Raw genomic sequence first — 23,198 nt, forward strand, 5'->3', positions numbered from 1 at the left:
CTCCATTGATGATGAGAACATGATTGGATTGTCATTCCAACCAATTCAGCGCAGTGCTCATCAGTTTTGTCACAATCCTAGAGTCCTCGCTGGACTTTTTTCACCAAGATAAACAGCTCGGGTGCCATTGGTCTGGTGTCATGCCCATTCCACAGCCAACACAGGCTTCACCGTCGGAATCACGCGAACTTTATGGTGGGGCCATTGTAACCGATATTCCAATTAGTTTTCTGGACGCGAGGTGGGCGTTGAATTCAATGTGGAGGAAACCTCTCAAAGACATTGTGGAGTGAAACTACTCTCTGTTCAGCGATTTTCGCGAAGTGCCGAGCAATCAGGAAGTCTTTGTGGATCAAAACACCGATCAAAGCATTATCATTGAGCTGCTAGAGCTGGCGAGTGACGCAGACGATGCCGAAGCTGCAAACTTCCATTTCCAACAGTTAGCAGAGGATAATGATGCGGCGGAGAGCCGGGTCCTCTCTGTCGAGTACTTGGATCCTGCCACAGTAACTCCGTCTCTTCCGTAAGTGGACGTTCCCCATGAGTTTATGTCCCTGGTGCTTGCTCAATGTCATCTACAGTTCGACCGTTCATCTCTCGGTTATTGTTGGCGAGCAAGTCGTTAGCAAATTCCGCGAGGGTAATCCAAACGCACGTAATTTAGTAGCTATTTACATGGCTGTCTTGCGAATACCGCATGTTACCACAGATCTGGTCATCTCGTACAATCATCCGGTGGCATTAGGTCAAAGTAGCAGCTCGGCCACAGCTTTGAGAGAGAGTGGAGGGCATGTGGGAGTCCCAGAGGTAGCCATGGAGAATTTTAGGAATATGTTACGTAGACTGAGGATTGTGGACTGGGGACTGTTTGGAGCATAAAGCAAGATGTTTGGATCGGTGTATTTAGTTGTCACGCTGTTACTTTGCCGGGAATATCGAGGTCTTCATGAATATCATTTTTGGGTCATTTGGAGTATCTACTTAATAATCTGACTTGGATAAGACTGGCCATTCTCGTGCACGTTAATCATAGAATCATACCTGAAGGTTGAAGAATAGCGACAATAATCATGAGCAACAATTATCAACTGCTGGTTCGCTTCGTTTACACTTCAATCTCGGGAAGAGCAAGCGATAAAAGTAACCTGTGTAGAGTTATTCAGTCGTGGTCCAAACTTCAAACTATGCCGTGCTGGGGCCTGTTCCTACTCAGTTTGTACAGAATTTGTTCATCCCCGCTCAAGAAGCCAGCCAGGGAAGATCACGTAATGACCACCACGGTGGACACGCGTCGGGATCTCAATCAACGAGCTCCCGGTTTTTTTGAACCTTGAGAAAACCATGCGGACCTTCCAGACTTGGCAAGACAAGGTGTGCATCAACATAGCTCTACGTTAACCCTAGAAAAATTGGTAAATGACTGTCCTCACTCCAAGCCCAGGTTCAAGATAAGGATGGCATCAATCAACCGATCTATGATGTTACGTGGTTGAGCGACGGCAACCAGTTGGTGGCAGCCGCTGGGGCTGAAATTCTGATCTATGATGCCGGAGAAGGGGAGCTAATACGCTCCCTCAAAGCGCACAGGGATACAGTCCTGTGCGTTACCGCGCTCCGGACGGGTTTTGCTTCAGGGGGAGCTGACAAGCAAGTCATCATATGGAATGCGAAATTTGAGGGTGTATTGAAGTACTCCCACAATGATACCATCCAAACCATCGGTCATAACCCAATGACCGGGCATGTCGTTTCCTGCACGGCGTCTGACTTTGGCATTTGGTCACCAGAGCAAAAATCTGTGGTAAAGCACAAAGTAAGCACATCAAATAATGAGATCTATCCCTGCACTCAGAGAAAGTACTGATTTAAGGAATCATAGGTAACGTCAAGGATTTGCGCAGTGTCGTGGACAGCGGACGGACAATATTTTGCCTTGGGATTGTTCAACGGTCATGTTTCCATTCGCAACAAATCCGGCGACGAGAAGGTGCGCATCGAGCGTGGAGACTCCCCAGTGTGGTCGCTTGCATGGAGCCCCTCTTCCGACGGAGAATATGATGTTTTGGCCGTGGCAGATTGGAGTCAACGACTATCATTCTTTCAGCTGAACGGGAGACAGATCGGGAAAGATCGTCAGCTTGGGTTTGACCCATGCTCTGTCTCGTTCTTTGGCACTGGAGAATATATTGCGATAGGTGGATCTGATCGAAAGGTGACGCTCTGGACAGGAGAAGGAATACGACTTGGGCAGATTTGCGAAAGGGAGAACTGGGTATGGTGTTGCAAAGTGAAACCACGTCAAAACTATATCGCAGTTGGCTGCCAAGATGGAACGGTTGCCGTGTATCAAATTGTCTTCAATACGGTACATGGCCTGTACCATGACCGGTATGCCTACCGAGAAAATATGACCGATGTTGTTATTCAACACTTGTCTACAAATCAACGTGCGCGAATCAAATGCCGAGACTACGTAAAGAAGATTGCCGTACATAAAGACAAGCTGGCAGTCCAATTACCAGAAAAGGTCATCATATACGAGTTATTCAACGATGACTCTTCCGACATGCATTACCGGATAAAAGAAAAGATTCAAAAAAAGCTAGAGTGTAATCTCCTAGTCGTCACTCATCAGCACATAATATTATGCCTTGAAAAGAAACTCCAGTCATTCAACTTTGTCGGAGAGAAAGAGAGGGAATGGAACCTAGAAGCGCTGATACGGTATATCAAAGTGATAGGGGGACCCAAAGGACGCGAGGGGCTACTAGTTGGGCTAAAGAACGGCCAAGTTCTACAGATTTTTATCAACAATCCCTTCCCCATTCCACTGATTAAGCTCCAGGCATCCGTGCGATGCTTAGACCTAAGCTTGCGCCGCAGGAAACTTGCCATTGTGGACGAGCATAATACGTGCTTGACGTACGATATCAAAACGAGGCAATTGCTGTATCAGGAACCGAATGCCAATAGCGTGGCATGGAATACCGAGTTAGAAGATATCCTCTGTTACTCAGGCAACGGAATGCTCAACATCAAAGCCAGCAATTTTCCGGCACACCATCAGAGAATGCAAGGGTTTGTTGTGGGATTCAAGGGTTCCCAAGTGTTCTGTCTGCATATATATGCAATGACCAGCGTGGATGTTCCTCAATCTGCCTCGTTGGAACGGTATCTTGAAAAGAAAGATTTTGATTCCGCATATCAAGTGGCATGTTTGGGCGTGACCGAAACCGACTGGAGAAGATTGGCCATAGACGCTTTGGAAGCGCTGCGTCTGGATATTGCAGAAAAATCATTTGCGCGAATCCGCGACATGCACTACATTGACTTGGTTAGAAATATCTCTCGCATGCAAGCCGAAGGAAAGAATGACCAAGATTCATTCCTGGCCGACATTCATGCGTACGCTGGACGGTATCAGGAGGTAAGCTTCAGACCTGTACGGCAAAGTAGTAAGTATTTCATCTAACATCCTGTTGGAACTCCCAGGCTGCCAAACTGCACATAAAAGCTGGCAATCAGCAAAAGGCTATAGATATGTTCACAGAGCTCAACATGTGGGAGTATGCAACAAAAATCGCGCAGGAGACCCATACAAACACGGATAACATCCTTAAACGGAAGGCCCAAATGCAGCAGGATCGCAATGATCTTCTTGCTGCAGCCAATACTTACCTTGAGGTTGGAGACTATATGAAAGCCATTGACATCTTGGGGCCAAACGGCTGGCTGGACAATCTTATCGAGGTTGCAAGGAAAGTGAGCAATTCGGACACCAAAGCGCTCAGCCGCTGTGTGTACTTTTTCCGGAAGCACAATCACCATGCATACGCCGCCGAAACGCTGGTGAAAATGGGCGATATTGCCCACTTGCTGAATCTGCATATTGAACTGCAGCATTGGGAAGATGCTTTCAAACTTGCGGAGACGCATCCCGAGTTCACTGAACAGATATATCTTCCATACGCGAACTGGTTGGCGACCAATGGGCACTACGTTGAAGCTCAGGAAAACTACAGAAAAGCCGGGCGCATTGACGAAGCACTGCGTGTGTTAGAGCAGCTCACTGAAAACGCTGTTACTGAGCGTCGCTATGACGATGCTGCATATTACTATTGGACAATGAGCTCCGAGCAGCTAGATAAACTTCCTGTAGATATCACCGCTGATCAACTAACGCCCGAGCAGCAACGAGTGCTGAAGCGGTTCCAAGAGACATACCAACTTGCCGAAATCTACCATGCGTATTTCTATGTCTCAAGGTATATCGATGAACCCTTCACCGCCCACGTACCAGAAGCCTTGTTCAATATGGCTCGCTTTGTTTGGAACTACCTTAACCATCAGCAGCCACCACCTGGAATTTCCAAGGTTTATACATTGTTTGCATTGGCCAAACTAGCTCGAGCACTTGGGGCCTACAAGCTAGCTCGATATGCTTACGATAAACTACAAACGATGAATGTTCCGCCGATATGGCAGGAAACTGTGGATGTTGGAACTCTTACGATTCGAAGTCAACCAGGTCTTGACAAAGAAACACTTCAGCCGATTTGCTATCAATGCTCTGCGATCAATCCTTTACTGAATCCTAAGGGCGACAGCTGTACGAACTGCTTGGAACCCTTCGTGCACTCCTTTTACTCATTTATCAGCCTACCCCTGGTCCAATTCACTGTTGAATCTGGTATCAGTGACGACGAAGCATCTCGACTCATAAATATGGATCCCCCAAGCTTGGATGGAAAGAGGGACGGAAGTTCGATCAAGCACGATCGTCCACGAGCATCGAGTGCAACAAAGGATGGGCAGTCAAGTGCAGGGAAAGGAGGAATGGTGGGAGCAAGCGGATCGGTAAAAGACGATCCGTTTAGACGGCAATTGGCCGGTCTTGAGCGAGGAGGAGGAACAGGATACACACCAGTCAAAGTAGGCCGAAAAGCTTTAATGACAATGGAGCGTCACGCCGTATTCATTCGACGATGGGGAAAGAAATGTTTGCGACCAGAATACTATCGAATGATGCTAACGGATGTACCTGTGGTGTTGTGCAAAACTTGTCAACATTTCTTTCTGGAGGATGAGTGGGTCTATCAGATTCTTTCGAAGGGATGCTGTTCCTTCTGTAGAGCAAAAGTTGATCTTGAATAATGTGTATATATGTGCCACTCTGAATTTTGAACTACACTTTATAATTGAGCTCGAGGCCTTTAGTTGGATTTACGAGGTCATGGACTGGGAATAACTTCAGCGTGCATCACAATTGACAGTAGCATGACACTAAGGACTTTTACAAAGTATCAAAGTACATACTTCTTACTGTTCATGATCAACACAAATACAGAAAAGCCCGGGCGTTATTGAGGTTGAAGTCTGAACATAGCAGCTATCGGACGTCGCTTACATAATGTGGAGGTGATTGAAAATGGCACTAGGACCCATTATTATCCGGATTAATCCGGTTAATCATATCGCATAATCAGAACCCTCATCGCGACTTGGTCAATCATGAGAACGCCGATGTGGTGGTGCCGAGGACCTCGACCGCCCGACAGCAACCGTGATCAGAACCAGCGGCAACCAATCAGATCTGATAACAAAACCTACTATTATGCTGCCACATTAGTTGAGCTTGGTTGGTATGTATCGATGGCATTTCTTGCATTTCTTGTCATCGGGTCATCTTCTGACATGCAGTTTTTGTAGTCTCCAAGCCTTGTCACTGAACATCCTCTGGCTTGTGACGCTGCCCAGTCGATTCGCTCCTGGATGCAAGAGTCTGGCTTCAATGCCATCAAGAGTTCCAGATCAAGGCCTAGTAGGGCCCGTGTGTGGTGGTGGGCAATTATCCGGTTAGAACCAACCGTTACGTATTGCGTGTATAATTGCCTGGTAGTAGCTTAGCGTTTCCGAACCGGTTGTCGCCGGTTTATTCCCTGGTGTAGTAGCTAGTGCCAGTTTCTGTCACCTGTACACTAAATTATTAATAGAAAACACAGCCACCAGCCCCACTATCTCGCGCCAGCCGATGTGTTTGACCTCGACCACCGATGGGGAAGCGAAGAAATCACAGTGATGAATCCGGTGGCGACGACTCGGAATGGGGTGATGAAAATTACGGCTCGCCTCCTAAGCGTCGGAAGGATAGTGATTCAGAAGAGGACCTTCGCACGAAGAAAGTTACCGCTGGAGTCAAGAAAGCTGTGACCACTAAACAGGATGGCGTTCGCAAACCATTAGCGTTGAGAGGAAACTCTCAAGACAGTCCGAGCCATGGATTGAAACCTTTCACACCAAACCGGACTGTTTTGACACGTCCCTTCAAGGTATACCTTTCTGTGAACGGCATGGACGAGTTGATTTCGCAACTAACAACCATCTTCTGACCCGAAGGTGCCTGCATTTGTCGGTGGACGTCCACCGGGCGGTGGTGGTATAAGGCTTGGCACCACTCTAGGCACTCGGGCTCGTATATCCGTTTACAAAGGACCGCTGCACGATCCCGAAGCCGAAAATGCTATTGTCTTGCACCATCCAAAGGTGTTGTCCGCCACGGAGCAGCTGGAGCAGTTAAAGTCGACTGCTGGGGGATTGAAGCAAGCGAAGGCCGAGGTACATGTAGTGGTTGATCCCATGCTTGGGAACATCCTTCGACCACATCAGATCGAGGGTGTTCGCTTCTTGTACAATTGTGTGACTGGTCAGACTGCTCCCGACGCTTACGGTTGCATCATGGCGGATGAAATGGTAATCGACCTCTATATGCGCAACTTGCTGCTAGAATATTATAGCGTGGTTAACACCATTCTTGTGTTAGGGACTCGGCAAAACCTTGCAATGTAGGTTCGGTTGGTTGACGATGCACATATCCACTCTTATAACTAAAAGGATTACAGGTATAACGTTGTTGTGGACATTATTGAAGCAGTCCCCTGAGCCAGGAAAACCAACAATTGAGAAGGTTTGCAAAATTTGAACCCCGCTAGGCTGTGATGAGGATACTCATTCAAACTGGTTTTACGGAAGGCGGTTATTGCATGTCCGTCAAGTTTGGTCAAGAACTGGGCGAATGAGTTGAAAAAATGGCTGGGTCCGGACAGAATACGACCCTACGCATGCGATAATAAAGGGACGAAAGAGCAGACGGAGAAGGACATGCGAAAATTTGTTTCTGACAAGGGCCGCGCCATCGTGCAGCCAGTTCTCATTGTATCATATGAGACGTTGCGAACCTATAGTACGATATTGTGCCAAACAGAAATCGGGCTACTACTTTGCGATGAAGGTACGATTGCTAGGCAGAGCATGGTTTCGAATTCTTCTTGATCGCTGCATTGTACATATCTGTAGGCCATCGCTTGAAGAATGCAGAGTCGCAAACATATATAAATCTAAACGCTCTGAATGCAAAGCGCAGGGTTATCCTCTCCGGTACTCCCATTCAGGTTAGTGTACAGTGATACTGCCGACAGTAGTTCAGTTTTTATTAATCCGGATAATTGTTTTCCAATGCTGCAGAACGATTTAACAGGTGAGATCCGTGATTCAGATGACGCCCACGTATAACATCTTGAATAAATATGCACAAATTCCAGAATACTTTGCTCTGCTCAGCTTTGCCATCCCAGATGTGCTTGGTTCGGGATCAGATTTCCGGAAGAACTTTGAGCTACCTATTCTTCGAGGGCGGGACGCAGACGCGTCGGAAAAGGACCGTCAAATCAGTGAAGAAAAGCTTCAAGAACTTTTGGCAATCGCAAATAAGTTTATTATACGCCGTACTGCCGAGCTTTTGACCAAATATCGTACGTATGCCAATGATTGTCTGCTGATAGCGTACATGAGCTCATGATTTCCGCCTTATAGTTCCTGTGAAATACGAGCATGTGGTTTTCTGTAAATTTACCGACATGCAGCTGAACCTATACAAGCATTTTACACAATCCAAGGAAGTTAAAAAACTTCTTTCGGGATCGGGCTCCCAACCTCTCAAAGCCATCACGTTCCTCAAAAAATTGTGCAATCATCCCGCCTTACTGGACCGCAAGGACTTTGGGGCGGGCGCCAGCACACTATTTCCCCAAGATTTCGATCCAACCGGATGCCAAAGTCAATTCTCGGGGAAGATGCTGTTGTTGGAGGGGATGCTAGCGAGGATGAGGTTTGTGGGCAGGACGCATGCAAAGGCGTGATCAACAAGTGTGACTTATCATCCGTGATAGAAAAACCACTACGGATAAGATCGTCCTGATTAGCAACTATACGCAAACCTTGGACCTGTTTGAAAAGATGTGCCGTGTGCGAAAGTGGGGTCATCTTCGCTTGGATGGTTCCATGACTATTCAAAAACGGCAGAAGCTTGTCGATCGCTTTAATGATCCAGCTGGACCAGAATTTGTATTTCTTCTTTCCAGTAAAGCTGGTGGTTGCGGAATCAACCTGGTAAGCATCCAGTTGTAAGTCAGTTCCAATCCTTGTACACTAACGTTGTCGCTGCAAGATTGGAGCAAATCGTCTCGTCTTGTTTGATCCAGATTGGAATCCGGCAAACGATGCACAAGCGCTAGCGCGAGTTTGGCGCGGTATGTGGGAACGACGTACTTCAGTGACACAGGCGCAGTGTTTAATCTTTTTCTGAGCAGATGGACAAAAGAAGACTTGCTTTATTTACCGATTTATTGCAACGGGATCAATTGAAGAAAAAATCTTCCAAAGTGTGTACCGCCAAGGCTGCTAGCTTCTCCCTTGTTTTAAAACTTACTCAATATTCTCCTAGGGCAAGCGCATAAGCAATCCCTCAGCAGCTGTGTCGTCGACGCAGAAGAAGACGTCGAACGGCATTTCTCCCTAGAAAATCTCCGTCAACTCTTCCAACTCAACGAAGAGACTCTCTCCGATACCCATGATACCTTCCGCTGCAAGCGCTGCATACGAGGGATGCAAGTGAAAAAGCCACCAGAAAACGAAGTAAACACAGGTGCCCAAGCCGCTGATACGAGTACCTGGAACCATTTCAGCAAACAAGAACTTCACAAGGTACATGATTCGATATTAAAGGAAGAAGGGGTGGCATCCGTGACATATGTGTTCCAAAATAAGTCCCATGAGCAGCAAGTGGTCAAACTAAAATAAGCACATAAGCACATAGATCCTTGTCAAAGGAATTTTTGCTCTCAATTAGAAAATAATGGCATACTATCGCATATATCTGTGGTTTCCCATATTGCAATTGCTGAGTCCAGTGTAACCACCATATAGTCACCATCCAAACGCACCTCAAACTTACGCTACCTGATGATCCTCCATTATTATGATTATTATGCGACAACGTCTTGTTCCACTTTCGAGGATTGCTCTAAATGGATCGAGTTCCTTGTGAAGTACTACCTCGAAGCTCATAATTCATCGTCACCGTTGACCGATACCGATCCCAACGGCCAAGATCATATCCTTATAAACACGATTACAGTGTACCCGATAAAGAGCTGTTACGGGTATTCACCGCCATCGTGGCCCGGTGGTCCCAATGGGTTTCTTTTGGACCGCGAATGGATGTTGGTGGATGCCACGGACAAACCATTGACGTTAAAACGCCACCCGAAAATGTTCCATATCCGAATTTTGGATGTGAACCTTGCCAAAGAGTGTTCTGTGCGTCCAAGCCGGAACATAACCCCCCGCTTCTAATACATTTAGGCACCAGCAAACTCACAACCACACCATCCGGCGAAGCCCGCGTCTGCAACCGCCCGACAAAAACACCACACCGTACATTAACCAAGGCACCTGAAGAAATCCACGACTATTTCTCAAACCTTTCTTAATACGGAATGCCGCCTCATCCGTTCGCTCCCAAGCAAGCATCCCCAACCAAAATCGTTTTGCCAACCAGTACGCATTTTCTGATATCCTCCACCCCATCCTTCACCGACCTCCTCTCCCGCATCCCATCTCCTCCAATCGGGCAACGTTTCAGCTGAATTGTCTCCGAGCAAAACATAACAATAACATCGTTGTCCGCCGTATGTGGAAGACACATTCGTGTCCAAATCGCTCCTGGTTAACAGTGCGGTTTGTCTCTACGTCTCGGATCTTTGCACCCGGTGCCAGGGTGGTCAATGCAGGGAGCCATACAGTGCCATGGCAAGGTATAGAAACGTAAGTGGATGTCTGTTTCGGGGTACTGGCCGGGTTGGTCAGTGGTAGCGGTGCGATGGGTAAACGTTGGCGATAGTATTAGTGTTTTATACGAACAGGTAGCTTGGGTTTCGAATGCGTGCATGGTATTGTATTTATCTGCTGTTTCTTACCAGGGTTTTTTCTTCAAAGTTTTGGAATACATTGTTCACTAACCATGTAATATCGTGACGCCCTTTGGTATCTAATAAGACAACTCTTATATATCGGTTGCCCTCCAAGCAACGGATATCAAAGAAGCATTTTGCTTGATTTTGGACAATAATTCTTTTTTTTGCTCGACATTCAAGTTCAGATGCTCGGGCAACTACTTTCGTTGTCATTACCCTAAAAAAGGTAGACGGTTAGGATACCCTGTGCCCTTAATGAGAGCCCTTGTGGGGCATCGGATGGGCCACTACTCTCATTCTCGCATTGTCCGGAACATCAGTACAGTAAGCGAGCACAATGCCGCGGACGCCTCTTGAATTCTACCGTCCGAAAATGTGTAGTTCCTTGCGTTTGGTCTCCAACATTCTTGTCTGACCTGGACGAAGCTAAAGTCTGAAATAGTAACGTCGAAACCGCCGATGGGAGTAGTTCAGAAGGATCAGTGTGCCGAGTTGTCTATACGCGAGTTCCGGTGCATAGCTTTTGTTGTACATATTTGCTATCATTTTTCAATTTCAAGTACGTTATGGAATGACGGGATTACTGATCTTGTTTTTTTAGCAGTAGCATTGGATTATCAATAAAACCAATTTTGAAGCATCAACAGTTGTTGAATTGCGAGTTTACCGCAAGTGACTGCATGTTGCCACACTGTGGGGTTCTGTCATCAGCGAGATAATTGATTTAAACCGGAGGGGGGTCGAAATACGGTAGTGTGATCATCAACAAGTTTTTTAAATTCAATATATCATATTCTTACAGTTAGGTGTATGAATGAGCAAACTAAGTAGAAGATAACGACATATGCTACAGCCCAATACTCCATTCCGGATTTGGCTGAAATTGAAGCTAATTTGAATGCAATTGCTGAAGAAGAAACTGAGGAAGAATCAACTAGAGTGACATTCCCACACGTACGCCTACGAAATAGGTTTAGGTTCCAACGATAATAGCCAAGCTACGCGGGCACACTTCAGACTAGCTTGCTGAAAACGCTTCGGGCGATATTAGTCAAACCACTCAAACTTTTCCACCAGCGAGAAGCTGATGTATCCAGGAAATAGATGGTCGTAACGTTATAGCCACTTCGAGTCAACAGACAGCTACTGTAATCATGGAAAAAACCTACGAGCCAGACTCTAGGATCCTGATATGGGTTAGGGTCACGAGGAATGTTCCAATCACCCAAATTATAGAAGTCAACAATTAACCAATCGTCATTCGGGATCTGCGTGTAAGCACCTTGACCGATAAACCGCGCTTGATGTTGCCGTAGTCTGTCTCCCTCCCTAGTCAACTCCACCATCCACTGCGTGCCATTCTCCAATCTTATATGAAAGTCTAGATATCCAGGGGAACCGTAGATCGCACCCACGTCGGGAGTTACAATGCCGTGAGAGCCAAGCCGCGCCGTCATTGCCCTATACGTCTCCATCTGCCACGATCTTTCTAATAACTTGCCTTGACGCCCAAGACCCGATGAAGCCCTAAGCGTAGCCGGTTCCAGCAATTGCAAAGATTCCTCCATGAACTGTGCGAGGGACGAAGGGGGTGGGGCGGATGAGAAGGATGACTCCTCCTTACAGAGTGTCATGAAAATATTTGCCGCCTGCAGGGGGCAGGAAAACTTAATGGTAGCTCCTCCATCAGCAACACTTAATACTCCGCCATTAACTAATTCAGTTTCCACCTCTTTTAACATGGCGTCATCGTCATTTTGGAAAGCGTCCCTCTGTCCTCTGTTCAATAGATCAATGAGCATTGCCTCTCCTATCTGTACGGCCGTATCTGGATGTGGCAAACGCCTGATATTTGGAATTACACTACCGAAAGTTACAATTGCCCTTTCCGTCATTACCTAGGGAGCAAATCAATAAATTTTCGAAGATTGGCAATGTTGACAAAATGATCGTAGCTTATTGAGACGCCCTCACCCCTTTGAGCACTTCATGCGAGGTCACTAGCCTCAATGCATTCGCGTTGATTTCTGCTTGAGAGGAAGCTTTCAAAGCATTGCGAACCCAAAGTACAGCTCGGCCGCAAGGATCGGAATACCGTCTGTAAGCTGATGTACAGCGTTTGCCACAGCGGCTGGCATGTTGAAGGGAAGCATAGTATTGAGACTCGAGAAGAGTGCCTGCACTTCCGCCAAACTAAACTTGAGGATATCGCCATTGTAATTCATTGAGAATTGTATTGGCATCGACCGCATTGCAGGACAAGGAATAAGGGTTTTCCGACCGTATCCGGCAAGCAACAAAACCAAAACTGCTGTGCTACTCCGTTTAACCGCTTTAACCGTCGCCCACAATGCTTTCCACTCATCCTGGTAAGAAATCTGTACACTATCGAGTATAATAAGTTTACAAGTCTCTTTTCCAGGTCCGGAAGGGGGCGGGGTAAACAATTCATCAACGCCTAGAATTATAATTCATTAAATTTCCACGTATAATTCATAAGGCGGTGCGTGGTAAAGTATCAGGACGGGAGAGGTCTACGTCTGCTTCCTGCTTGGAATATACGAGCATTTGGAGAGGGTACACAACCGTGGGAAAGTTGATCTCTCGTTGGTTTCAACGCTTTTATAGGCGAGTGCACGTGATTCGACCCGCCACAGGGTTAGGTAACAAATATCCGTTGGGGATCTCGAGACATCTACAATTTCCTGGTAGTGGGATGTAGATCTCATATTGTAGTGTAGAGCACATCAGCTATTGTCATCTGCTCAGTTGGTCCCAGTCTCGCAGACAGCGGCTGAGCGCAAAGAGGTGCCTGGTCGGGCACAGTGTCACACGCACAGAGATAAGAAATGGGTACGGTTGCCCTCCCTCTTCTTGTTTCTTCGGGCGGTTTTGTACGTCAAATCCTTTGGTTGGTTAGTCGAACATAGATTACCGTCAAAAAATGAGCAAACCACTCCCCGCTTCTTGGCATGAGACGGTACATCACACCAAACCTGTACATTGCGCGTGTCACTTGCATGGTCAATCTCCGTAACCTCGACAATCGCAACTTAACCATCTTTTTCAACGCTCAAAGTCGTCTCCGGAACTATCGATTGAACAATGCAACCCAGTGCATGAATACCCAACGCCACCCCTTTCTTTCCGCCCGCTAATGTCTCTAAACGCAGAAAAAATCCGTATGTAAGCGGTAAGCGATGCAATGTCCTGTCAGTCCAGCGAGAATCGTCCCATGTTTAGCCCTGCTTCTTGCCTCCAAATACTGCTGGGCTGCCGCTTTGTAAGCCTTGGCCCAAACGGCCAAAGTATTAGTCGATATCATGGCAGTTTCGCCTTGTACCCCGGAACGGGTTTATAGTTTTATCACCGTGATGTCGATGGGACCAGACGAGCACCTCAAGGTGTGTCCGAATTCGACATCCGCCGTGGGGTAACGAGAGAGTCCATACTTGAGCGAGTGCGACATGGTGGGGAGAGCTGGGTATATTCCAAGAGTAGATTGTAGGGGTGTTCAACTGCTAATCGAGGTGGAATCCCAGAGTTTTGACAGGTTGTTGGAGGCTGGAAAGCGCAAAGTGATTGTCGTGATCTTTCATTAATATTTTTCATCGTTGGTGTGAGCTTTCATGACAAGACGGGAGAACAGCATGGAATATGACTTTCATGGCGCAACGATACCGATTTCAGTCTGGAATGCCTATATCCAATTTGGAGTTGGACTTGCAACAAAAACATAACAGAGATAACTCCTTTGGGTATCATATATTCAAAAGAATTTCCAACCCTCTCTGCAAATACAGCATACACATCTACAGTCTTACTGCCTATCCGCTAAATGCGCCTTGATTGGGGGGCGATTTTCAAAGGCTTCTATAAATGCCTTCACTCGAGGATGCTCTTCTAGTGTCCCTGCCAAGTTACCACCCGTCCTGATACCATTGTCAGCGAAAGCTTGGTACAGGGGAAAGTCTGTGTGCATGATCTCTTTGCCGAGCAAGTATGGACCGTCGGGGTGGCGACCCAGGAAGGTTTCAAAAGCGTTGACAAACTTGGGGAGCGTCTCAGCATGGTACTTTTGCTTTGCAGCTTCATCTTGTCCAAATATTGCTCGAACGTAGGATCGCCAGTCGCTGATGATATCCTGCATTTGATCCAAAAAGTACTCATCTTCGATACTTGATGGCAAGTACTTTTGGATCTTTTTGCTGAAATACTTGACGGTGGGCATGGTTTGGTGATATACCTTGTCCCCAATTTTGACGATGGGCACGCTTCCGATCGGGTTGGCCCCAGACTCCATGAGTTGTTTCTTGAGTCCTGGCCATACATCCTTGGTGGCAGGTGCTTCCTCATAAGGTATGCCGGCGTCCGCAAAGAAGAGACGGAAAACCTCGCCGAGGCCAAGGTGTTTGTAAGGAAAGTAGGTGAGGACGGGTGTTCCACCGAGAGCGTCGTTAACAGTCATGTTGTTTTGTGGAGAAATGTGGGGGAGTTTGTGGGGTAAATGAAGAGCAGACGAGATCGTCCCCGTTTTTAAATAAAGATCTGTGCAAGAAGGTGCTGGAAATTCCTGACGAAAATCAAACGTAAAACCAGCTAAATACATCGTTTTGAATTTGTAATGACATTTTATGATGACAAATACTTGAAACCTTCTTCAATTTTTTTATTTTCCAATGAGCCCATCCCATTCAGCAAATGGCACACTGAGCATCAAAAAACGTTTGCTGACGCATGCATATTAACAAACTCTACATCTATCGTTCACACCCAGGAATCCACACAGGAATGTCACGGCTGTTGGTTTTTGGCATCTCGCCTCGAGTGCAGCGAATTGACTTTTTTGGGACACACATCATAGCTTTTCGTTAAAAGTTGATGGACTGTTACTGTATACATTGTGCGGGAACTAGCCTTTTTTTTTTTTCTGACGGATTTAGCTAGAATGGTCGCTCCTTTAGCAGTCGTTGCCATGCAAGGCTGCAAATCCTGCAAGTCTTCCAGTTTCAAGCACACTGAACAAGGAAGGTTGTGCCATTAGCGTGGGTTGACCTCCGACCGACAGCACGTAATACGCACAAGGACGGCAGGGATCCTTCAAATTTCGAAAATCTGCCCGTTGAAAAAAGCAGGAAATCGTAAATGTCACGCGATGGCAGAATTGCATTACTTTAACGAGTTGATCTGTCGAGGAGGTGAAATGGCCCACCATTATCGATCGAGCACTATCCCTCGTATCATGTTGAACACAGTGACATTCTTCACCCGTTCTGCTGTACTGTACAATGGACGTTATTGGGAATAACCTTTTAGCCAAGTCAGATTTTGAAACGATTCTTTGGCACACTTATGAACAAGTAGGCGACCAAAAAGTCAACACCCGGCCATCACCCCGCCCCTCGTTCGCTCCGCACGCGTTTGTGGAGGTTTGGAGTATTGTCATGCTGCTTACCACGATCATCAATAGTCTAATAAGCTAGCATTCGCAATTAAGCTATGCTTGCTTGCAGCGCACAAGTGCAAAGCTGTACTTTAGATGCTAGCAAACCTGAGTAATGTGTAACGGAGGTGAATTACACAAACGTAAATCTGTCTCGTTTGTGAAGGGGTGTTATGGAGCATCTGGAAAACCACGAAGCAGCTTTCTGATCTCACTTTCTTTGTTGTTGGTTTTGGAGAGCGATGGAAAAGTACATAAAGAGATCCTCCACCATCAGTGATACACTATCGCCGCCTCATCTTGGATTCAGACAAACATGCTTTTCAGAACCTTTTTACAAGATATTGTGCTCGCCAGCGCGCTGCTCTTGACTGCACATACAGCCCAAGCCAGTCCTGTTGCGCAAGCAGCTCAATGCGGCCCAGGATTGACGCCTTGCGGTCCTGATTGTTTCCGTGAATCTGAGGGCCTCTATCATTGTGAAAATGGCCAGCTGAAACAAGGCCCTGCGCCTTCCAACCCTCCACCCTCCAATCAACCTTCTGCACCCGTCGGCGGGGCCCCTCCTGCTAATCCCAATGGTCGCACGATCCAGGTTGTCAACAAGTGTACTCAAGATATCTGGATAGGCATGCAGGGAAATCCCCTTCCCCGCGACGGTGGATTCTTCCTCCCGAGAGGTGGAGTAGAGGTTGGTAGTCTGTTGCATGGTACTTTTTCTGCCTACAAGCTCAACTTTTAACTTGGCACAGAACGTCCAAGTTCCCAGTAAATGGGAAGCAGGTCGCATCTGGGCCCGGACAGGATGCACAACTCAATCCAACGGTCGCTTGGTCTGCGCCACAGGTGACTGTGGGTCCGACTTTAACGGCTTTGGCATTGCCTGCAAAGGCATCGGCGGTCAAGCACCCGCTACACTCGCCGAATTCACTCTTCTGGATGGGGGACGAACCGATTTCTATGATTTGAGTAACGTTGACGGGCACAACATTGGAATCCAGATCGACGCATTTGGCACCCGGGTGAACAATCCAGATTTGGGCAAATTCAACTGTGGGAACCCGACCTGCAGGATGGACACCTCCAAGTAGGGCTCATTCAGTTGAATCCACCTTTTGGATTTCTCGTTAACCATTTTTAAATCCGTTGCATTCGCTAGATGTCCTCCTGAGCTCCAAATGACCGACTCGACTGGACACACTTCCTGCGCTGCCGTCTACGCTGCGGCACATAATGCCGCCCAACGTGCAAAGTTTCCAGCCCTCCAAAATATTTTCAACAACGCCGACACGCTTTCTCTGGTATCCTGCTCCTGCGACTGTGGGCCAAACTGCGGGTGCCAAGATCCCAGATCGAAACATTGCTGCTCGCCCTACAATAATGATCCAAACGAGAGAGGAGGAAAATGTCGCGTTGAAGAGTGGCCCCTTAGCACTTCACCTGGTGCAGGATCTGCATTCCCTGCGAGATACGATCAAGTTTTCAAGAACCAATGTCCTGATGCCTATTCTTGGCAGTTTGATGACCACAAAAGTACATACCAGTGCTTCACAGCTAATTACCGTGTGACCTTCTGTCCCTAGACAAGAAATTATCGATGGTGAGATATCGGCCAAGTTTGAAGTATATTCAGTATGATCATTTGGACATTAGGCCATGTAGTTGATGTGTAGTGATATTGTAGTGGTGTAATACATGATTCTCTTTGTGCTTGTATGTTGACTTGCTGCAGGTATCTTCATACTAAAAAGGATCCAATCTTATTTACTCTAATGCTGGCAGAAAAAGATTGCGACCCACATCTACCCACCAAGACTCCTAATACCTTTATGTTCTACTGTGGAAGAATTTCCCCACAAAGCCATTCTAAACATCTCCCTTGCTGAACTTTGGATTCATACATAACTTCCTCCTGATTGAAGGGACTCTACGTAGTCAGGATCGTCAGAATTATCAAGGCCGATGCTCACAATCAGTCACTAACACACGATCCCCAAAAGGCTCATAATCGTAATTCACGCGGGCCTACAATCCATACTTATACTCCAATCACAACGCTCGTAAAAAAGTAGAGCAACGTTATCTCCATAATATTAGAATCTATGCAAACGTTAACAGGAACTCAACCTCCAATACCGTCCAGCTGACAAGATGCTTCCGTAAATCAAAGCTGTGCCACCGATCAGTGGCAGTGCTGAACGTCCCAAAAGACGAACGCACAGCCTTTTGGTGACTCCACAAGGTAGGACGCTCCGCAAAGGGCTTTGGGCTTTGGAGGGGGGCGAAGTCAAAAGCAAATGGATACCCATCAACTGTAGAAGCTGATCACATTACGCGCGAATATATCCTACTCCTTTTTCAAATCTACAAGTATCAAACGCCATGCGCGGTGTGCGCAAGTGTTGCTTTTGCCTTCCATTGAGGGCAGGCACGTTCGTGCTTGCCCTGTTTATCTCGGTACAGTTCGAGCAAATTATGCGAGGTCTACGGTTGCCATAGTCGAATTCACACGTCAAACTCTGAAATCCCTTTAGACATTCAGTGCTGGAAACGTCATTTGGCGAATTTCGCATAGATCCGAATGTAGGCGGACTAGGACGTGCTTGTTGTAAATTACTTTGCTGGCATTAACCTTCCGCATGTGCATATTTTGAAGGGGACACTTCGGTTTTTGGACCTTGGCCGTGGATACAGTGGGTGGCAGTAGGATTGGATTCTCTAGTGACCCTCGCTGCTCTGATGGGCGCAGTTGGAGTGGCACTGGTAAGTGCTCGTTAATAGCCCTTGATTGTCAATATATTCCCTTGACGTTATTATCATGAACAGAACTCATACAAACTCGTGACTATTTGGGCCACTGTGCACAGCTTCATATTGGGGACAGCGCTCATTCGTGCTGTTGCACTACCCATCTTCATGGTTGTCCGTCGAAACCAATTGGTTGAAATGTGCCAAACTCGCAATCCTACCGACAGAGGCTCGTGCCAAACCGCCGTCAACTATGCGACTATGTTTGTGGCTGTTACAGGTCTATTTAGCTTCCTGCTTTTGGTGTACTTTTACCGCTGCATCCAGTCGTACCGCTGGCGCCTGCAATCCGCCGATTATAATGTCCTCAAAGATCCCGAAAGTGGTACCGATCCTGCTAACGGGCAACGTGCTGTCGACAACCCTTTTAAACATGCCAGTGCTCCTACCCCCGAGGGCAATGTCGATAAGGAAAAGTCGAATCCCTATCCTTATTCGAACGGGGAAAATATGACCCACAACACGGCCTTCCAGACACATTCAAACTTGACTGCCAAACCGAATTGGGAGTCCATGCCGCGGCCATCCTTCGTCTCGGACCACGGTCGCCCTTCCATGGGCGAAGATCCTTTTGAAGATGTGGCTCTTCCTAGAGAGTCGGCGGACTTTCAAAGGCATGAGTACATGCAACCAGTAGGAGCGGTATCGCTTAATGACAGATCTTGGCGGTAGGTTATTGGGGATATAGTGCTGGTGATCTATACCACCGGATGGATGTGTAGCTTTATGTTCGCTCTGGGACGGCCACGAAAGGGCCATGTGTACATAGTTGTATTTGAGCTCGGAGACCAGTAAAACAATATTCATTCTTGTCGTTGGTTTATTCTGGCATGTGTTGTTATATGTGGTGTGAGTAAGCGGAATCGTGGTATCATTAGAAGTCTAAAACAAATATCAAATATTTCCGCTACGATGGTACTCGCTATGCTGATGACGAATCAGGGTCTTGCTCTGCTGGTTCACGTATTCTTCTCCCACGACTACCTATCAACGAACTCGCTTCCCGTTCTGAATCCTCCCTTGCCTCCTCGCGTTCGTCCTCCTCACTTGGCGCTATGGCACTGTCCCCTGAATCCTCCTTGTCTGATTGATTCCGACTTTGGGACGGCATCGCACGTCCATGGCCGCGGACAACCGTCTTTTTACCTCTCTTCTTGCCCGACCCCTCACCACTGAGATACGCTCTTGCTCTTCGATCAATTTCCGCCTGTACAATTGGCGGATTACTAAATCTTGGATCCTCGTGTAAAACGGGATAGTTATAATCCCCAAACGGTAACTTGCGACTACTCTCATACTGAGCTTCCAAGTCAGGATCGCTTTCGGGCGGTGTAAATTCCAAACTTGTCGTTTCCCTTTCCTCATTAGAATCATATTCTCCTTCACCAGATTCCCATGCATTTGCGTCATCGTGTGGTATAGTCCCATACCCGTCGCGCCTTCGCGAATTCTTTGCCCATCGGCTAAACCCACTTGCATTTGCAGGACTATCTGGGCCAAACTCTACATCGTTGTCCCTGATAAGGATCTGATGGCTTCCTCTTCGCACATGTCGAAATCTTGTCCCTCTGAACGTATGATAAGTGTCTTGAATGATATCTTTCACACCAAACGCATCCCGAACCGCGTACAGAAAAGCCACTCGAGATGATAGTCTATGATGTCAGGGAAAGTGAGGATTCAAGCTTTCCAAGGTAGACCTCTCTTTGGACACGTACCGGCGATCATCATAATCGGTCCATGGGAATGCGTACCAATGCAACATTGCAAGGAACGGCATTTCAACACAAATCAAGAAATCCTGCAACGCCAGTGCAAGATTGCTTCCAGAATATCCGCCTTCTACAAATGCATCAAAGATAGGATCAGTATGCTTCCTCGGAAACAGTATGCGATTTAAACGTACTATCGCGTATGAGGCCAGCCCAGACCAGAAAGGCGATACCCAACCCTTGATAAAAGGTAAGAAAAACGATGGATTTTACACAAATAAACTTTGGCATAGGCCTGTCAGTCAGCATTTCAGAGTCAGCCTCTACATACGATGATCAATAACGGAATGGAAAACCTCACCGGTATGGCTGTAAGTCTTTCGAGCACTGCACGTAGAATAACACCAAACAGTACAGGGACCAGCAGACCGACAAGTTGTAAAACAATGATAACCACATGTAACAGCTCGTCCAGCCAATGTAGCCTTCGTGATATTGGCCAGCGAGTTTTAGGATCATAGTCAGGACACTCAAGATTGGTTTCAAAATGACAAACTGCAGGACTCCGCGCCGGACGAAGAGAAATGTTTCTGGGTCGCTCATCTGAAACCAATTGGTTGGTCAAGCAAGATACTACTAGGTGCTAGCTATGCTGTTCACGTACATCCATAGGTGAAAAGCAGTAATTAAACGGCCAAAGATGGTGTGTTCGCATGCGTTGTTCCAGCATCGCAAGGAGAGCACGCTCACCACCGAGATAGTTGATGCATAGAATGAAGAACGAGTATATGACGAATGCCTATTTGTAGTGAATAACTTTGAAATTCAGCAAGCGACATCCTGATCGCCAATCATGCAGATGCCACATCAATCACCTCATATATATCTCGTATTGTATCAATGTAATCTGCAGCGGATCGGGATGACAGGCTCGTGAAGGACGCTACTGCATAGACCGGAACCCTGATATCCAATTAACAATGACATTAGATCAGGATAGAGCCAGATTCTGCATACACTATGTGACGCTGGAACGCAAGCCGCAAGGAATTCAAGCGCTCCCACGAGCTTTGCGTATCGTTTTGCCCAAGCGCCCAAATGACAACTGCCCACCAAAACGAAAATGCTCACATCCACAATATACGTATCGCAAGTCTCTACAAGATTGCCGAGGAACAAGTTTCAGAACAGTTTGTTTGTAAAGCCCATACAACGGGTGACATGCTTACCTGGACCTCCGGTCGTCGATAATTCTTAAAATGTAGAAACATTGTGTAAAATGATATTGCGGAGCCCACAAATGCGGCGAGCCCTGCTATAAAGTATGGAAAGGGGCCCATTATGCGGCCTCCTTCATCCGCCGTCATGGCGGGCTGTAAAGCGAGAACAAGGAATTGTAAATGATTGGTATCAAACTCCACAACCCTTACTACAGGCCTGATTACGGGGGAACATGCGATCGTGAGACACGTGATTCAATTTGATGACAAGAACTTCCAGATGATACGACTGCCAGGATGCCGTATCCATAGATGGTATTTAAGAAAGGATACCAAATAAATGCATGGGATTGTACAAAAAAATCAAAACAACTACAGAATCAAAGCCATCCTTGAAAAGGACCCAACACGGCATCTGGAAAGGGAACCCATATCAGAGGAATGAGTGGAAACTTTAACATCAGAGTCTCTCGAAACCAAACCTTTTATGCTTTCCACAAACTGCGCGGGTACCCAATATAGGAAATAGTTTGACTTATCTGTAGGTCCCAACTGCAAGGCAACAATATGGTATTCTTCATGTCCCTTGATGGACTCTGATGTCACATTTTTGATGCTCCCCAGATTAACTTTCTGTGTACGCTCTGTAAAGGAAGTTCAAAAAAAACATCTGCTAAATTAACCATGGGTTTTCTAATCCTACCATTCGTTCCAATCCACAATTGATCAATTTCAGGTTTGAAAGTCAGCCGTGTTTTGGCCCCTCTCGAGTTTATCAGCGCTCTCAACCCGCCTGGAGGTAGCGGTAGTCGCCTTCCACGTATTCCCGGCTCTGCATCGTCTGGTTTGCCTTTGTCAAGGATCTTTTTATGCTCTGTAAGTTCGCTTAGTGCAATTCGCGGTTTTGAGACTAGTCAAATTGATTGACGTCGTAAGCTCTTTTTACACAACGTTAACATTTCTGACACCGAACAATTACCTGTTGTATCCACTACAGGCGTTGCCGCCGCTGCAGTCGCGATTTTCACAATGTCTTCAACTGCATTAAGATCTATGAGCCAACTTTTTGATGGAAACTAGTAAATCAGAAAACCTTATACCTTTGCTTGCCATTAGCATAATCTTTACCCCATCTTTCACCCCCGCCTCAGACAAAGTCTGATCGTCCTTTAACACTCCTGCGATAGTCATATGATGCTGGTTAGTATCAGTCTCATATATACCTTCCTCCCGCATGGTACCTTTGAACAACAGCTTCTGCATGTTTGTGTGAACCCCTGTAACGGTCGCTATCGTCTGTTTAAGATCTGCGACGCTTCGATTGAGAGAAAACGTCACGTCGTGTGTTATCTTTCCATAAGCGACTCTAAAGGAGGCGTGTGGTTCCTCTCCCTCTTCTGCAGAATGGACAGAATGAGCAGAAAAATGTCAACGGGACAGAATGAACCGACATTCGCGAAAGAAATCATAAGGTCTGAGAGAATGAGGGGAAGCGAGACAAACCACGTTCGTTCAACTTTCTCTTCGTACCAGAGACTGCAGGCTCGTCTCCCTGTGACAAGTGATATGGTGTGCCCTTGTTGGGGTCCTGTGCTGCCATCATCTTTGACTACCCTCAGCACCCTGGTCTCGGCAACAACTAATGAATTGGGGAATTTGCTTGAAATCTCCCGTTGCTTGTTCAGCTTGCGCGATTTGGCTT

General features: G+C 46.8%; 9 protein-coding genes across 9 annotated transcripts; 5 read left to right on the forward strand and 4 right to left on the reverse strand.

Moving 5' to 3' along the window:
- Positions 1-92: 92 nt before the first annotated feature.
- On the forward strand, positions 93-1,014 carry SPPG_02509 (uncharacterized protein). Its single transcript, XM_016750796.1, has 3 exons — positions 93-241; positions 311-526; positions 585-1,014. Exons 1-3 carry the CDS (start codon positions 141-143, stop codon positions 880-882), a joined length of 615 nt encoding a protein of 204 aa, XP_016610042.1. The 5' UTR covers positions 93-140; the 3' UTR covers positions 883-1,014.
- Positions 1,015-1,321: 307 nt separating this feature from the next.
- SPPG_02510 (uncharacterized protein) lies at positions 1,322-5,242 on the forward strand. Its single transcript, XM_016750797.1, has 4 exons — positions 1,322-1,374; positions 1,440-1,816; positions 1,883-3,430; positions 3,496-5,242. Exons 2-4 carry the CDS (start codon positions 1,736-1,738, stop codon positions 5,155-5,157), a joined length of 3,291 nt encoding a protein of 1,096 aa, XP_016610043.1. The 5' UTR covers positions 1,322-1,374; positions 1,440-1,735; the 3' UTR covers positions 5,158-5,242.
- Positions 5,243-6,056: 814 nt separating this feature from the next.
- On the forward strand, positions 6,057-9,229 carry SPPG_02511 (uncharacterized protein; the record flags this gene model as incomplete). Its single annotated transcript, XM_016750798.1, has 13 exons — positions 6,057-6,332; positions 6,400-6,753; positions 6,824-6,845; positions 6,903-6,967; positions 7,033-7,291; positions 7,357-7,451; positions 7,525-7,537; positions 7,602-7,811; positions 7,873-8,167; positions 8,229-8,448; positions 8,507-8,588; positions 8,649-8,720; positions 8,783-9,229. 13 exons carry the CDS (start codon positions 6,057-6,059, stop codon positions 9,136-9,138), a joined length of 2,319 nt encoding a protein of 772 aa, XP_016610044.1. The 3' UTR covers positions 9,139-9,229.
- Positions 9,230-11,068: 1,839 nt separating this feature from the next.
- Positions 11,069-12,892, reverse strand: SPPG_02512 (uncharacterized protein). Its single transcript, XM_016750799.1, has 2 exons — positions 12,288-12,892; positions 11,069-12,211 (listed from the first exon to the last, which is right to left on the reverse strand). Exon 2 carries the CDS (start codon positions 12,206-12,208, stop codon positions 11,327-11,329), a length of 882 nt encoding a protein of 293 aa, XP_016610045.1. The 5' UTR covers positions 12,209-12,211; positions 12,288-12,892; the 3' UTR covers positions 11,069-11,326.
- Positions 12,893-14,059: 1,167 nt separating this feature from the next.
- On the reverse strand, positions 14,060-15,675 carry SPPG_02513 (uncharacterized protein). Its single transcript, XM_016750800.1, has 2 exons — positions 15,396-15,675; positions 14,060-15,331 (listed from the first exon to the last, which is right to left on the reverse strand). Exon 2 carries the CDS (start codon positions 14,920-14,922, stop codon positions 14,134-14,136), a length of 789 nt encoding a protein of 262 aa, XP_016610046.1. The 5' UTR covers positions 14,923-15,331; positions 15,396-15,675; the 3' UTR covers positions 14,060-14,133.
- SPPG_09028 (uncharacterized protein) lies at positions 15,521-17,467 on the forward strand. Its single transcript, XM_016757181.1, has 3 exons — positions 15,521-16,447; positions 16,509-16,843; positions 16,916-17,467. Exons 1-3 carry the CDS (start codon positions 16,073-16,075, stop codon positions 17,337-17,339), a joined length of 1,134 nt encoding a protein of 377 aa, XP_016610047.1. The 5' UTR covers positions 15,521-16,072; the 3' UTR covers positions 17,340-17,467.
- A 526-nt stretch (positions 17,468-17,993) lies between these two features.
- On the forward strand, positions 17,994-19,489 carry SPPG_09029 (uncharacterized protein). The gene is made up of 4 exons (XM_016757182.1): positions 17,994-18,213; positions 18,291-18,339; positions 18,413-18,519; positions 18,583-19,489. The coding sequence occupies exons 1-4, from the start codon at positions 18,139-18,141 to the stop codon at positions 19,234-19,236; spliced, it is 885 nt and encodes a 294-aa protein (XP_016610048.1). The 5' UTR covers positions 17,994-18,138; the 3' UTR covers positions 19,237-19,489.
- SPPG_02515 (uncharacterized protein) lies at positions 19,356-21,692 on the reverse strand. The gene is made up of 8 exons (XM_016750801.1): positions 21,506-21,692; positions 21,408-21,433; positions 21,152-21,239; positions 20,941-21,075; positions 20,638-20,879; positions 20,471-20,571; positions 20,283-20,406; positions 19,356-20,219 (listed from the first exon to the last, which is right to left on the reverse strand). Exons 1-8 carry the CDS (start codon positions 21,641-21,643, stop codon positions 19,487-19,489), a joined length of 1,587 nt encoding a protein of 528 aa, XP_016610049.1. The 5' UTR covers positions 21,644-21,692; the 3' UTR covers positions 19,356-19,486.
- A 43-nt stretch (positions 21,693-21,735) lies between these two features.
- On the reverse strand, positions 21,736-23,186 carry SPPG_02516 (uncharacterized protein). Its single transcript, XM_016750802.1, has 7 exons — positions 23,000-23,186; positions 22,738-22,893; positions 22,597-22,674; positions 22,476-22,535; positions 22,200-22,406; positions 21,979-22,140; positions 21,736-21,911 (listed from the first exon to the last, which is right to left on the reverse strand). Exons 1-7 carry the CDS (start codon positions 23,097-23,099, stop codon positions 21,877-21,879), a joined length of 798 nt encoding a protein of 265 aa, XP_016610050.1. The 5' UTR covers positions 23,100-23,186; the 3' UTR covers positions 21,736-21,876.
- Between the last annotated feature and the right edge of the window lie 12 nt (positions 23,187-23,198).

This window comes from Spizellomyces punctatus (assembly GCF_000182565.1).
Source record: "Spizellomyces punctatus DAOM BR117 chromosome Unknown supercont1.4, whole genome shotgun sequence".
Lineage (NCBI taxonomy): Eukaryota > Fungi > Chytridiomycota > Chytridiomycetes > Spizellomycetales > Spizellomycetaceae > Spizellomyces > Spizellomyces punctatus.

Excerpts from the sequence above, each read along its gene's own strand:
- SPPG_09029 (XM_016757182.1), top strand. The coding sequence starts at position 18,139 with ATGCGCGGTGTGCGCAAGTGTTGCTTTTGCCTTCCATTGAGGGCAGGC. Across the intron at positions 18,340-18,412 it reads AATTTCGCATAGATCCGAAT|GGGACACTTCGGTTTTTGGA; the intron begins GTAGGCGGACTA and ends CATATTTTGAAG. Across the intron at positions 18,520-18,582 it reads GCGCAGTTGGAGTGGCACTG|AACTCATACAAACTCGTGAC; the intron begins GTAAGTGCTCGT and ends TATCATGAACAG.
- SPPG_02513 (XM_016750800.1), bottom strand. The coding sequence starts at position 14,922 with ATGTATTTAGCTGGTTTTACGTTTGATTTTCGTCAGGAATTTCCAGCA.
- SPPG_02510 (XM_016750797.1), top strand. The coding sequence starts at position 1,736 with ATGACCGGGCATGTCGTTTCCTGCACGGCGTCTGACTTTGGCATTTGG. Across the intron at positions 1,817-1,882 it reads AATCTGTGGTAAAGCACAAA|GTAACGTCAAGGATTTGCGC; the intron begins GTAAGCACATCA and ends AAGGAATCATAG. Across the intron at positions 3,431-3,495 it reads ACGCTGGACGGTATCAGGAG|GCTGCCAAACTGCACATAAA; the intron begins GTAAGCTTCAGA and ends TGGAACTCCCAG.
- SPPG_09028 (XM_016757181.1), top strand. The coding sequence starts at position 16,073 with ATGCTTTTCAGAACCTTTTTACAAGATATTGTGCTCGCCAGCGCGCTG. Across the intron at positions 16,448-16,508 it reads TCCCGAGAGGTGGAGTAGAG|AACGTCCAAGTTCCCAGTAA; the intron begins GTTGGTAGTCTG and ends AACTTGGCACAG. Across the intron at positions 16,844-16,915 it reads TGCAGGATGGACACCTCCAA|ATGTCCTCCTGAGCTCCAAA; the intron begins GTAGGGCTCATT and ends TGCATTCGCTAG.
- SPPG_02515 (XM_016750801.1), bottom strand. The coding sequence starts at position 21,643 with ATGACGGCGGATGAAGGAGGCCGCATAATGGGCCCCTTTCCATACTTT. Across the intron at positions 21,076-21,151 it reads CAATACGAGATATATATGAG|GCATTCGTCATATACTCGTT; the intron begins GTGATTGATGTG and ends CACTACAAATAG. Across the intron at positions 20,220-20,282 it reads ACCGATTATGATGATCGCCG|ACTATCATCTCGAGTGGCTT; the intron begins GTACGTGTCCAA and ends CTGACATCATAG.
- SPPG_02516 (XM_016750802.1), bottom strand. The coding sequence starts at position 23,099 with ATGATGGCAGCACAGGACCCCAACAAGGGCACACCATATCACTTGTCA. Across the intron at positions 22,407-22,475 it reads GCCTGTAGTGGATACAACAG|TCTCAAAACCGCGAATTGCA; the intron begins GTAATTGTTCGG and ends CAATTTGACTAG. Across the intron at positions 22,141-22,199 it reads ATTGTGGATTGGAACGAATG|AGCGTACACAGAAAGTTAAT; the intron begins GTAGGATTAGAA and ends CTTCCTTTACAG.
- SPPG_02512 (XM_016750799.1), bottom strand. The coding sequence starts at position 12,208 with ATGACGGAAAGGGCAATTGTAACTTTCGGTAGTGTAATTCCAAATATC.
- SPPG_02509 (XM_016750796.1), top strand. The coding sequence starts at position 141 with ATGCCCATTCCACAGCCAACACAGGCTTCACCGTCGGAATCACGCGAA. Across the intron at positions 242-310 it reads ATTAGTTTTCTGGACGCGAG|CGATTTTCGCGAAGTGCCGA; the intron begins GTGGGCGTTGAA and ends CTCTCTGTTCAG. Across the intron at positions 527-584 it reads ACAGTAACTCCGTCTCTTCC|TTCGACCGTTCATCTCTCGG; the intron begins GTAAGTGGACGT and ends TGTCATCTACAG.